The sequence below is a fragment of the Phyllobates terribilis genome, unplaced genomic scaffold, assembly GCF_046119375.1.
Source record: "Phyllobates terribilis strain yellow unplaced genomic scaffold, ASM4611937v1 Scaffold_9__5_contigs__length_417890890, whole genome shotgun sequence".
NCBI classification, from domain to species: Eukaryota; Metazoa; Chordata; class Amphibia; order Anura; family Dendrobatidae; genus Phyllobates; species Phyllobates terribilis.
In genome coordinates, this window is record NW_027362769.1 from 187,023,582 (window position 1) to 187,038,926 (window position 15,345).

Here is a 15,345-nt window from a genome sequence, read left to right on the forward strand (position 1 = left end):
CTGTACCTCTGCCTGCACCCTCCCTCTGCACCTTCTCTGCACCCTCTCTGCACCCTCCCTGTACCTCTGCCTGCACCCTCCCTCTGCACCTTCTCTGCACCCTCTCTGCACCCTCCCTGTACCTCTGCCTGCACCCTCCCTCTGCACCCTCCCTGTACCTCTGCCTGCACCCTCCCTCCGCACCTTCTCTGCACCCTCCCTGTACCTCTGCCTGCACCCTCCCTGTACCTCTGCCTGCACCCTCCCTGTACCTCTGCCTGCACCCTCCCTCCGCACCTTCTCTGCACCCTCCCTGTACCTCTGCCTGCACCCTCCCTCCGCACCTTCTCTGCACCCTCCCTGTACCTCTGCCTGCACCCTCCCTCTGCACCTTCTCTGCACCCTCCCTGTACCTCTGCCTGCACCCTCCCTCCGCACCTTCTCTGCACCCTCCCTGTACCTCTGCCTGCACCCTCCCTCTGCACCTTGTCTGCACCCTCCCTGTACCTCTGCCTGCACCCTCCCTCTGCACCTTCTCTGCACCCTCCCTCTGCACCCTCCCTGTACCTCTGCCTGCACCCTCCCTCTGCACCTTCTCTGCACCCTCCCTCTGCACCCTCCCTGTACCTCTGCCTGCACCCTCCCTCTGCACCTTCTCTGCACCCTCCCTCTGCACCTTCTCTGCACCTTCTCTGCACCCTCCCTGTACCTCTGCCTGCACCCTCCCTCTGCACCTTCTCTGCACCCTCCCTGTACCTCTGCCTGCACCCTCCCTCTGCACCTTCTCTGCACCCTCCCTGTACCTCTGCCTGCACCCTCCCTCTGCACCTCTGCCTGCACCGTCCCCGTATCGCTGCCTGCACGTCCCTCAGCCCCGTCATCATCATATCACTGATCTCTGGGCTCCACGTTACCTGCCTTGCACTTGTAGCACCAGGTTGCAGCCGTAGGAGTCGATGTGACACGGGGTGTTTGCGCCTCGACTTCCGATCCACAAGGTGCTGTCCCGGCCGTCTCTTCCCGGGAACCCGAAATCAGCCCAGGACACCTCCTGCCGGAGGAACAGAGGAGGGGGGTGATGTATATATTATATCCTCAGTCCTATTAGACAGGTGAGGAAAATGCTGAAAAAACACTTTACAAAACAGAAGTGTTCATTTTTATACAAGCGGATCTGTCCCCATCATGTGACACCAACAGGAGCCGGACAACGACCCCCAACATCCAGCCCATGCCAGTATGAACGAGGAGACCTGGGGTGATGATCCGACCCCACAGATCCCTGATCTCCCATCATCCCGTCTGTCAGAGATCACAAGAAGAGACAGAAGGATCCGCAGAAGCCTCATACACAGAAGATCTGGGGTCAGTGCTCCAAGATGTCTGGCACAAGATCCTGCCGAGATCCTCCATAACCAGTGTACAAGTGACGAGAAGAAGGGAGGCGACGTGCAGTTACCAGATACTGATGATGGAGGCGACGGGCGGTCACCAGATACTGATGATGGAGGCGACGGGCGGTCACCAGATACTAATGATGGAGGAGACGGGCAGTCACCAGATACTAATGATGGAGGAGACGGGCAGTCACCAGATACTAATGATGGAGGAGACGGGCAGTCACCAGATACTGATGATGGAGGAGACGGGCGGTCACCAGATACTGATGATGGAGGCGACGGGCGGTCACCAGATACTGATGATGGAGGAGACGGGCGGTCACCAGATACGGATGATGGAGGCGACGGGCGGTCACCAGATACTGATGATGGAGGCGACGGGCGGTCACCAGATACTGATGATGGAGGAGACGGGCGGTCACCAGATACTGATGATGGAGGAGACGGGCGGTCACCAGATACTGATGATGGAGGAGACGGGCGGTCACCAGATACTGATGATGGAGGTGACGGGCGGTCACCAGATACTGATGATAGAGGAGACGGGCGGTCACCAGATACTGATGATGGAGGAGACGGGCGGTCACCAGATACTGATGATGGAGGAGACGGGCGGTCACCAGATACTGATGATGGAGGAGACGGGCGGTCACCAGATACTGATGATGGAGGTGACGGGCGGTCACCAGATACTGATGATGGAGGAGACATGCGGTCACCAGATACTGATGATGGAGGAGACGGGCGATCACCAGATACTGATGATGGAGGAGACGGGCGATCACCGGATACTGATGGGATTTACATTTCTGTTTCTGCCTTCATAAAACATTTTTTTTAACCCTTTGATGTATGACAGCTTTCTCTGCATATACAGATATACACAGCCTATACGGCAAATAAGGAATTAACCCCATCCTCGCCACACTCCATTACTAGAAACACAAACCCCCCAGTGGATCCTGCAGGCGCCCCCTCCCCCTCCCCGGTGGTAATTGCAGACTTGGAGCGACGGCTCCTGAAGAGCAGAACGTCGGGATCTCGCGGAGAGTCACAGTCGCCTCGTGTGACAGATCACAGATGTGATCACTTTCCCACAGAGGATGGGGGGGGGATAATGATCAAAGTAAGGGGCGTCACGCTGATCGCGATTCTCTACAACCCAGATGGAAAGCAGCGAAGCATCGCGGCCGCTGTGACGTGGACGGGGGAGGATCCTTCAGTGGATTCCCGGGGCGAACGCTTCCATGGTGTCATATGTAATATCACCAGGAGGGTCCAGGATTGTGAATATCATCATCTGTGGGGTCCGGACCTCTATACCCGGATCCAATCCCCGCTGATCTCTCGCTCGTCACCATCTTTGATTTCCTGTTTCTTCCATGATTGATAAAGTTCACGAAGACCAATCAAAATGTGAAAGGTCATCGACTGATGATCAATATCTGCGACCTGTCGCCCCGACTGCTGTCAGTGATCTGCACAAGTGTGAGGAGGACCCCAGACCCCGGAAACACAAAGGTGACATTAGAGATCCCTGCAGAGAGGAGGATTCACCCCAGAAAATCATCAAAAGTCACCTACAAAATCAATGCCACATACACCCAAAATGAATCCAGAGCTGCGCTCACTATTCTGCTGGTGGAGTCACTGTGTACATACATTACATTACTGATCCTGAGTTACATCCTGTATTATACTCCAGAGCTGCACTCACTATTCTGCTGGTGCAGTCACTGTGTACATACATTACATTACTGATCCTGAGTTACATCCTGTATTATACTCCAGAGCTGCACTCACTATTCTGCTGGTGCAGTCACTGTGTACATACATTACATTACTGATCCTGAGTTACCTCCTGTATTATACTCCAGAGCTGCACTCACTATTCTGCTGGTGCAGCCACTGTGTACATACATTACATCACTGATCCTGGGTTACATCCTGTATTATACTCCAGAGCTGCGCTCGCTATTCTGCTGGTGCAGTCACTGTGCACATACATTACATTACTGATCCTGAGTTACATCCTGTATTATACTCCAGAGCTGCACTCACTATTCTGCTGGTGGAGTCACTGTGCACATACATTACATTACTGATCCTGAGTTACATCCTGTATTATACTCCAGAGCTGCACTCACTATTCTGCTGGTGCAGTCACTGTGTACATACATTGCATTACTGATCCTGAGTTACATCCTGTATTATACCACAGAGCTGCACTCACTATGCTGCTGGTGCAGTCACTGTGTACATACATTACATTACTGATCCTGAGTTACATCCTGTATTATACTCCAGAGCTGCACTCACTATTCTGCTGGTGCAGTCACTGTGTACATACATTACATCACTGATCCTGAGTTACCTCCTGTATTATACTCCAGAGCTGCACTCACTATTCTGCTGGTGCAGTCACTGTGCACATACATTACATCACTGATCCTGAGTTACATCCTGTATTATACTCCAGAGCTGCACTCACTATTCTGCTGGTGCAGTCACTGTGTACATACATTACATTACTGATCCTGAGTTACCTCCTGTATTATACCCCAGAGCTGCACTCACTATTCTGCTGGTGCAGTCACTGTGTACATACATTACATTACTGATCCTGAGTTACCTCCTGTATTATACTCCAGAGCTGCACTCACTATTCTGCTGGTGCAGTCACTGTGTACATACATTACATCACTGATCCTGAGTTACATCCTGTATTATACTCCAGAGCTGCACTCACTATTCTGCTGGTGCAGTCACTGTGTACATACATTACATTACTGATCCTGAGTTACCTCCTGTATTATACCCCAGAGCTGCACTCACTATTCTGCTGGTGCAGTCACTGTGTACATACATTACTGATCCTGAGTTACCTCCTGTATTATACTCCAGAGCTGCGCTCACTGTTCTGCTGGTGCAGTCACTGTAGTTGTCCGGCTGCAGAGCTCTCTTCCCAGCTGGGCTCTGTAGTTCGCCCTCAGTACCGGTGGTGCACTGGACGCAGCCTGTATATCACATTAATCCGGTCCCTCGGCTCTCAGTAATTAAGGAGCGGTCTCCGGAGAAGTCGCTAATAACATAATGGAGTGTAGAGACATTAGGGGATCGGTGGCGGTTCAGGAAGGAGATTAATGTTCGGGGTCAGAGACCGGAGCAGACAGCGAGCGACGCGCAGGAGAACAGCAGCCGCGGCACAAATAGGATGGAAGTGACGGGAGCAGGAGGTGACGGCCGTTCACCGGAGCAGAATCGATCGCCCCGTGATGATGTCACACACCCGCCATCTTCATCAGGAGTCACCGGACTCTGCGCAGAAATATAATGATAACGGCAGAGCGGATCGGAGCTGATTATTACAACGATTGCCAAGAATTCGGAGTGGCAACGCCGCCTGAAGCGACCAATCACGGCTGTGGGAAAACTTCTCCAATAGTTTTCTAAACTTTCTGAAAGTTTCTCCACGAGGAGTGATCCTGTGTGACGCGTCGCCCCCGACTCGCCTTCCCCAAAAACGCTGAGATCATTTCTGCTTCCCGATTTGTTTTTGTCGCCAGAATTTCAGATGAGATAAAACGCTCCGAGACAATGGAAGGAAAAGAAAAGAAAAGGCATTAAGGAGGAGGGACGTTGCGGTCATTGATCAAGGTCGCGCTCGTCATCCTCAGCCCGGAACGCGCTGATCTGTGCTGCGGCTAATCGTCTTTTTATTCCCCTCCGGAGACAGATAACGCGACGTTCAGCGCACGGCCAAAGTCATCCCAGGATCCCGCACAGCGGCGGAGGCGGCCATGAGGGGTCCCGGAGCTGCAGGGGTTAACAGCCGCTGCCCGGTCTGATCGAATGACGGCAGAAGCATTAACATGCAGGACGGCGCCATCGAGAGGGACAATGGAGTCATTACCTCGACTGGTGCAGGCGCCGAAGATAAACGGAGACATCGCCGCCGCCAGCTCCTCACAAATGGCCCCATTAATCAGGACGGATCAGACATGGCTGACTAGCCTCACCTCCACCGCCACCAACATCACCGGGACAAGGCGGCAGACATGTGGCTCCATGATTAACAAGACCCCGTCACCTGCTCCTTCCTCAGGAGCGATCGCACTCACCTGATGCTCGGAGGGTCCGTGGACCACCAGAGTAACAGGCCGACACAGTGACAGTGAGAGGACAGAGCAGCAAAGTGCCAGAGCGGTCAGGATGGCGCATAGTAAAAAGGATCCTGCACCTCCTGGTCCATGAATAACATGCGAGAGCTGCAGTGAAGACTGACACAGACGTATGACATGTATATACCCGGATTATAATGGAGCTCACCTGCAGCATTTTAGGTCGGTCCTTGAATAAAAGGGCCAAGTACTTGTAGTCCGCGTAAGCCCAGGAGTCTGCGCTATCGAACCGGCCGAAGGGTCCGGAAGCTTCAGAAGCCCCCCTGACCCAGTCCTGGAACTGCCCAAGGGTCCCGTCCACATAGTCACAGCGAGTCTCAAACTGCGGCTCTAAGAGAAGATGGAGGGGGCGACAGGATTAGATACACGCTCAGCAGACAGTATCACACAGGATAGGATTAGATACACGGCTCAGCAGACAGTATCACACAGGATAGGATTAGATACACTGCTCAGCAGACAGTATCATACAGTATAGGATTAGATACACGGCTCAGCAGACAGTATCACACAGGATAGGATTAGATACACGGCTCAGCAGACAGTATCACACAGGAGAGGATTAGATACACTGCTCAGCAGACAGTATCATACAGTATAGGATTAGATACACGCTCAGCAGACAGTATCACACAGGAGAGGATTAGATACACGGCTCAGCAGACAGTATCACACAGGATAGGATTAGATACACGGCTCAGCAGACAGTATCACACAGGATAGGATTAGATACACAGCTCAGCAGACAGTATCACACAGGATAGGATTAGATACACAGCTCAGCAGACAGTATCACACAGGATAGGATTAGATACACAGCTCAGCAGACAGTATCACACAGGAGTGGATTAGATACACAGCTCAGCAGACAGTATCACATGATAGGATTAGATACAGCTCAGCAGACAGTATCACACAGGATAGGATTAGATACACGGCTCAGCAGACGGTATCACACAGGATAGGATTAGATACAGCTCAGCAGACAGTATCACACAGGAGTGGATTAGATACACAGCTCAGAAGACAGTATCACACAGGATAGGATTAGATACAGCTCAGCAGACAGTATCACACAGGATAGGATTAGATACACGGCTCAGCAGACTGTATCACACAGGATAGGATTAGATACACGGCTCAGCAGACAGTATCACACAGGATAGGATTAGATACACGGCTCAGCAGACTGTATCACACAGGATAGGATTAGATACACGGCTCAGCAGACAGTATCACACAGGATAGGATTAGATACACGGCTCAGCAGACAGTATCACACAGGATGGGATTAGATACACAGCTCAGCAGACAGTATCACACAGGATAGGATTAGATACACGGCTCAGCAGACAGTATCACACAGGATAGGATTAGATACACGGCTCCGCAGACAGTATCACACAGGATGGGATTAGATACACGGCTCAGCAGACAGTATCACACAGGATGGGATTAGATACACAGCTCAGCAGACAGTATCACACAGGATAGGATTAGATACACGGCTCAGCAGACAGTATCACACAGGATAGGATTAGATACACGGCTCTGCAGACAGTATCACACAGGAGAGGATTAGATACACGGCTCAGCAGACAGTATCACACAGGAGTGGATTAGATACACAGCTCAGCAGACAGTATCACACAGGATAGGATTAGATACACGGCTCAGCAGACAGTATCACACAGGATGGGATTAGATACACAGCTCAGCAGACAGCATCACACAGGATAGGATTAGATACACGGCTCAGCAGACAGTATCACACAGGATGGGATTAGATACACGGCTCAGCAGACAGTATCACACAGGATAGGATTAGATACACGGCTCAGCAGACAGTATCACACAGGAGTGGATTAGATACACAGCTCAGCAGACAGTATCACACAGGATAGGATTAGATACACGGCTCAGCAGACAGTATCACACAGGATGGGATTAGATACACAGCTCAGCAGACAGTATCACACAGGATAGGATTAGATACACGGCTCAGCAGACAGTATCACACAGGATGGGATTAGATACACAGCTCAGCAGACAGTATCACACAGGATAGGATTAGATACACGGCTCAGCAGACAGTATCACACAGGAGTGGATTAGATACACGGCTCAGCAGACAGTATCACACAGGATAGGATTAGATACACGGCTCAGCAGACAGTATCACACAGGATAGGATTAGATACACGGCTCAGCAGACTGTATCACACAGGATAGGATTAGATACACGGCTCAGCAGACAGTATCACACAGGATAGGATTAGATACACGGCTCAGCAGACAGTATCACACAGGATGGGATTAGATACACGGCTCAGCAGACAGTATCACACAGGATGGGATTAGATACACAGCTCAGCAGACAGTATCACACAGGATAGGATTAGATACACGGCTCAGCAGACAGTATCACACAGGAGTGGATTAGATACACAGCTCAGCAGACAGTATCACACAGGATAGGATTAGATACACGGCTCAGCAGACAGTATCACACAGGATGGGATTAGATACACAGCTCAGCAGACAGTATCACACAGGATAGGATTAGATACACGGCTCAGCAGACAGTATCACACAGGAGTGGATTAGATACACAGCTCAGCAGACAGTATCACACAGGATAGGATTAGATACACGGCTCAGCAGACAGTATCACACAGGATGGGATTAGATACACAGCTCAGCAGACAGTATCACACAGGATAGGATTAGATACACGGCTCAGCAGACAGTATCACACAGGATAGGATTAGATACACGGCTCAGCAGACTGTATCACACAGGATAGGATTAGATACACGGCTCAGCAGACAGTATCACACAGGATAGGATTAGATACACGGCTCAGCAGACAGTATCACACAGGAGTGGATTAGATACACGGCTCAGCAGACAGTATCACACAGGATAGGATTAGATACACGGCTCAGCAGACTGTATCACACAGGATAGGATTAGATACACGGCTCAGCAGACAGTATCACACAGGATAGGATTAGATACACGGCTCAGCAGACAGTATCACACAGGAGTGGATTAGATACACGGCTCAGCAGACAGTATCACACAGGAGTGGATTAGATACACGGCTCAGCAGACAGTATCACACAGGAGAGGATTAGATACAGCTCAGCAGACAGGATCACACAGGATAGGATTAGATACACGGCTCAGCAGACAGTATCACACAGGATAGGATTAGATACACTGCTCAGCAGACAGTATCACACAGGAGAGGATTAGATACACAGCTCAGCAGACAGTATCACACAGGATAGGATTAGATACACGGCTCAGCAGACAGTATCACACAGGATAGGATTAGATACACGGCTCAGCAGACAGTATCACACAGGATAGGATTAGATACACGGCTCAGCAGACAGTATCACACAGGATAGGATTAGATACACGGCTCAGCAGACAGTATCACACAGGATAGGATTAGATACACGGCTCAGCAGACAGTATCACACAGGATAGGATTAGATACACGGCTCAGCAGACAGTATCACACAGGATAGGATTAGATACACGGCTCAGCAGACAGTATCACACAGGAGAGGATTAGATACACAGCTCAGCAGACAGTATCACACAGGATAGGATTAGATACACGGCTCAGCAGACAGTATCACACAGGATAGGATTAGATACACGGCTCAGCAGACAGTATCACACAGGATAGGATTAGATACACGGCTCAGCAGACAGTATCACACAGGATAGGATTAGATACACGGCTCAGCAGACAGTATCACACAGGATAGGATTAGATACACGGCTCAGCAGACAGTATCACACAGGATAGGATTAGATACACGGCTCAGCAGACAGTATCACACAGGATAGGATTAGATACACGGCTCAGCAGACAGTATCACACAGGATAGGATTAGATACACGGCTCAGCAGACAGTATCACACAGGAGAGGATTAGATACACAGCTCAGCAGACAGTATCACACAGGATAGGATTAGATACACGGCTCAGCAGACAGTATCACACAGGATAGGATTAGATACACGGCTCAGCAGTCAGTATCACACAGGATAGGATTAGATACACAGCTCAGCAGACAGTATCACACAGGAGAGGATTAGATACACAGCTCAGCAGACAGTATCACACAGGAGAGGATTAGATACACGGCTCAGCAGTCAGTATCACACAGGATAGGATTAGATACACAGCTCAGCAGACAGTATCACACAGGAGAGGATTAGATACACAGCTCAGCAGACAGTATCACACAGGAGAGGATTAGATACACAGCTCAGCAGACAGTATCACACAGGATAGGATTAGATACACGGCTCAGCAGACAGTATCACACAGGATAGGATTAGATACACGGCTCAGCAGACAGTATCACACAGGATAGGATTAGATACACAGCTCAGCAGACAGTATCACACAGGATAGGATTAGATACACGGCTCAGCAGACAGTATCACACAGGATAGGATTAGATACACGGCTCAGCAGACAGTATCACACAGGAGAGGATTAGATACACAGCTCAGCAGACAGTATCACACAGGATAGGATTAGATACACGGCTCAGCAGACAGTATCACACAGGATAGGATTAGATACACGGCTCAGCAGTCAGTATCACACAGGATAGGATTAGATACACAGCTCAGCAGACAGTATCACACAGGAGAGGATTAGATACACAGCTCAGCAGACAGTATCACACAGGATAGGATTAGATACACGGCTCAGCAGACAGTATCACACAGGATAGGATTAGATACACGGCTCTGCAGACAGTATCACACAGGAGAGGATTAGATACACGGCTCAGCAGACAGTATCACACAGGAGTGGATTAGATACACAGCTCAGCAGACAGTATCACACAGGATAGGATTAGATACACGGCTCAGCAGACAGTATCACACAGGATGGGATTAGATACACAGCTCAGCAGACAGCATCACACAGGATAGGATTAGATACACGGCTCAGCAGACAGTATCACACAGGATGGGATTAGATACACGGCTCAGCAGACAGTATCACACAGGATAGGATTAGATACACGGCTCAGCAGACAGTATCACACAGGAGTGGATTAGATACACAGCTCAGCAGACAGTATCACACAGGATAGGATTAGATACACGGCTCAGCAGACAGTATCACACAGGATGGGATTAGATACACAGCTCAGCAGACAGTATCACACAGGATAGGATTAGATACACGGCTCAGCAGACAGTATCACACAGGATGGGATTAGATACACAGCTCAGCAGACAGTATCACACAGGATAGGATTAGATACACGGCTCAGCAGACAGTATCACACAGGAGTGGATTAGATACACGGCTCAGCAGACAGTATCACACAGGATAGGATTAGATACACGGCTCAGCAGACAGTATCACACAGGATAGGATTAGATACACGGCTCAGCAGACTGTATCACACAGGATAGGATTAGATACACGGCTCAGCAGACAGTATCACACAGGATAGGATTAGATACACGGCTCAGCAGACAGTATCACACAGGATGGGATTAGATACACGGCTCAGCAGACAGTATCACACAGGATGGGATTAGATACACAGCTCAGCAGACAGTATCACACAGGATAGGATTAGATACACGGCTCAGCAGACAGTATCACACAGGAGTGGATTAGATACACAGCTCAGCAGACAGTATCACACAGGATAGGATTAGATACACGGCTCAGCAGACAGTATCACACAGGATGGGATTAGATACACAGCTCAGCAGACAGTATCACACAGGATAGGATTAGATACACGGCTCAGCAGACAGTATCACACAGGAGTGGATTAGATACACAGCTCAGCAGACAGTATCACACAGGATAGGATTAGATACACGGCTCAGCAGACAGTATCACACAGGATGGGATTAGATACACAGCTCAGCAGACAGTATCACACAGGATAGGATTAGATACACGGCTCAGCAGACAGTATCACACAGGATAGGATTAGCTACACGGCTCAGCAGACTGTATCACACAGGATAGGATTAGATACACGGCTCAGCAGACAGTATCACACAGGATAGGATTAGATACACGGCTCAGCAGACAGTATCACACAGGAGTGGATTAGATACACGGCTCAGCAGACAGTATCACACAGGATAGGATTAGATACACGGCTCAGCAGACTGTATCACACAGGATAGGATTAGATACACGGCTCAGCAGACAGTATCACACAGGATAGGATTAGATACACGGCTCAGCAGACAGTATCACACAGGAGTGGATTAGATACACGGCTCAGCAGACAGTATCACACAGGAGTGGATTAGATACACGGCTCAGCAGACAGTATCACACAGGAGAGGATTAGATACAGCTCAGCAGACAGGATCACACAGGATAGGATTAGATACACGGCTCAGCAGACAGTATCACACAGGATAGGATTAGATACACTGCTCAGCAGACAGTATCACACAGGAGAGGATTAGATACACAGCTCAGCAGACAGTATCACACAGGATAGGATTAGATACACGGCTCAGCAGACAGTATCACACAGGATAGGATTAGATACACTGCTAAGCAGACAGTATCACACAGGATAGGATTAGATACACGGCTCAGCAGTCAGTATCACACAGGATAGGATTAGATACACAGCTCAGCAGACAGTATCACACAGGATAGGATTAGATACACGGCTCAGCAGACAGTATCACACAGGAGAGGATTAGATACACAGCTCAGCAGACAGTATCACACAGGATAGGATTAGATACACGGCTCAGCAGACAGTATCACACAGGATAGGATTAGATACACGGCTCAGCAGTCAGTATCACACAGGATAGGATTAGATACACAGCTCAGCAGACAGTATCACACAGGAGAGGATTAGATACACAGCTCAGCAGACAGTATCACACAGGAGAGGATTAGATACACGGCTCAGCAGTCAGTATCACACAGGATAGGATTAGATACACAGCTCAGCAGACAGTATCACACAGGAGAGGATTAGATACACAGCTCAGCAGACAGTATCACACAGGAGAGGATTAGATACACAGCTCAGCAGACAGTATCACACAGGATAGGATTAGATACACGGCTCAGCAGACAGTATCACACAGGATAGGATTAGATACACGGCTCAGCAGACAGTATCACACAGGATAGGATTAGATACACAGCTCAGCAGACAGTATCACACAGGATAGGATTAGATACACGGCTCAGCAGACAGTATCACACAGGATAGGATTAGATACACGGCTCAGCAGACAGTATCACACAGGAGAGGATTAGATACACAGCTCAGCAGACAGTATCACACAGGATAGGATTAGATACACGGCTCAGCAGACAGTATCACACAGGATAGGATTAGATACACGGCTCAGCAGTCAGTATCACACAGGATAGGATTAGATACACAGCTCAGCAGACAGTATCACACAGGAGAGGATTAGATACACAGCTCAGCAGACAGTATCACACAGGAGAGGATTAGATACACGGCTCAGCAGTCAGTATCACACAGGATAGGATTAGATACACAGCTCAGCAGACAGTATCACACAGGAGAGGATTAGATACACAGCTCAGCAGACAGTATCACACAGGAGAGGATTAGATACACAGCTCAGCAGACAGTATCACACAGGATAGGATTAGATACACGGCTCAGCAGACAGTATCACACAGGATAGGATTAGATACACGGCTCAGCAGACAGTATCACACAGGATAGGATTAGATACACGGCTCAGCAGACAGTATCACACAGGAGAGGATTAGATACACAGCTCAGCAGACAGTATCACACAGGATAGGATTAGATACACGGCTCAGCAGACAGTATCACACAGGAGAGGATTAGATACACAGCTCAGCAGACAGTATCACACAGGATAGGATTAGATACACTGCTCAGCAGACAGTATCACACAGCATAGGATTAGATACACGGCTCAGCAGACAGTATCACACAGCATAGGATTAGATACACAGCTCAGCAGACAGTATCACACAGGAGAGGATTAGATACATGGCTCAGCAGACAGTATCACACAGGGGAGGATTAGATACACTGCTCAGCAGACAGTATCACACAGCATAGGATTAGATACACGGCTCAGCAGACAGTATCACACAGGATAGGATTAGATACACGGCACAGCAGACAGTATCACACAGGGGAGGATTAGATACACAGCTCAGCAGACAGTATCACACAGGATAGGATTAGATTCACAGCTCAGCAGACAGTATCACACAGGGCAGGATTAGATACACGGCTCCGCAGACAGTATCACACAGGGGAGGATTAGATACACAGCTCAGCAGACAGTATCACGCAGGATAGGATTAGATACACGGCTCAGCAGACAGTATCACACAGGGGAGGATTAGATACACAGCTCAGCAGACAGTATCACGCAGGATAGGATTAGATACACGGCTCAGCAGACAGTATCACACAGGAGAGGATTAGATACATGGCTCAGTAGACAGTATACACAGGATAGGATTAGATACACAGCTCAGCAGACAGTATCACACAGGATAGGATTAGATACACGGCTCAGCAGACAGTATCACACAGGAGAGGATTAGATACACAGCTCAGCAGACAGTATCACACAGGATAGGATTAGATACACGGCTCAGCAGACAGTATCACACATGATAGGATTAGATACACGGCTCAGCAGACAGTATCACACAGGATAGGATCAGTGACTTTGGCTTTGCTGCATTGTCTATTTTAGCCTGAGGTTGACTAAAATCTACCTCCACTTTTGATTCTCTATTCTTTCCCTCATGCTTTACACTACAGCTCTATTTTCTCAGATTGTCTCTTCTGAATAAGCAAAAGATCATCAGGAATCTGAGCACAGAAAATTCATCACAGTAAGGAGTTCAGGTAAGTAAACCCCCAGGGAAAAACAGCAGATCATCAGGAAAGTGCTGCACATAGACTAAGAGGAGGGCCCCGTCCCGACCCTGGAGGAAGAGGCGAGGAGCCCCCCGCCCCGACCCTGGAGGAAGAGGCGAGGAGCCCCCCGCCCCGACCCTGGAGGAAGAGACGAAAAGCTCCCCGCCCCGACCCTGGAGGAAGAGACGAGAAGCTCCCCGCCCCGACCCTGGAGGAAGAGACGAGAAGCTCCCCGCCCCGACCCTGGAGGAAGAGACGAGAAGCTCCCCGCCCCGACCCTGGAGGAAGAGACGAGAAGCTCCCCGCCCTGACCCTGGAGGAAGAGGCGAGGAGCCCCCCGCCCCGACCCTGGAGGAAGAGGCTAGCAGCCCCCTGCCCTGACCCTGGAGGAAGAGGTGAGGAGCACCCCGCCCTGACCCTGGAGGAAGAGGCGAGCAGCCCCCTGCCCTGACCCTGGAGGAAGAGGCGAGCAGCCCCCTGCCCTGACCCTGGAGGAAGAGGCGAGCAGCCCACTGCCCCGACCCTGGAGGAAGAGACTTGGAGCACCCCGCCCCGACCCTGGAGGAAGAGACAAGGAGCACCCCGACCCTGGAGGAAGAGACAAGGAGCACCCCGCCCCTGGAAGAAAAGACAAGGAGCACCCCGCCCCAACCCTGGAGGAAGAGGCGAGGAGCCTCCCGACCCTGGAAGAAGAGGCGAGGAGCCCCCCGACCCTGGAGGAAGAGACTCGATAATGTGGAGAAGATTAAATATGGCAAAGGAGCCTCAATACTGGGGATAAACCTCAGTGCTGGGGAGAAGTACGACTACCGAGAAGTAGCCTCAATAAGTTGT

General features: G+C 50.0%; 1 protein-coding gene across 3 annotated transcripts in view; it reads right to left on the reverse strand.

Annotated features, from left to right (window-relative positions):
* The window catches only part of HSPBAP1 (HSPB1 associated protein 1), a 49,229-nt gene that overhangs the window by 18,705 nt on the left and 15,179 nt on the right, over window positions 1-15,345 (reverse strand). For all 3 annotated transcript variants that reach the window (XM_073645714.1, XM_073645715.1, XM_073645716.1), the window contains 2 exons: window positions 5,709-5,890; window positions 894-1,030 (listed from right to left, as the gene is read on the reverse strand). In XM_073645714.1, the coding sequence (XP_073501815.1) occupies window positions 894-1,030; window positions 5,709-5,890 (319 nt within the window). The remainder of the gene's footprint in view (window positions 1-893; window positions 1,031-5,708; window positions 5,891-15,345) is intronic.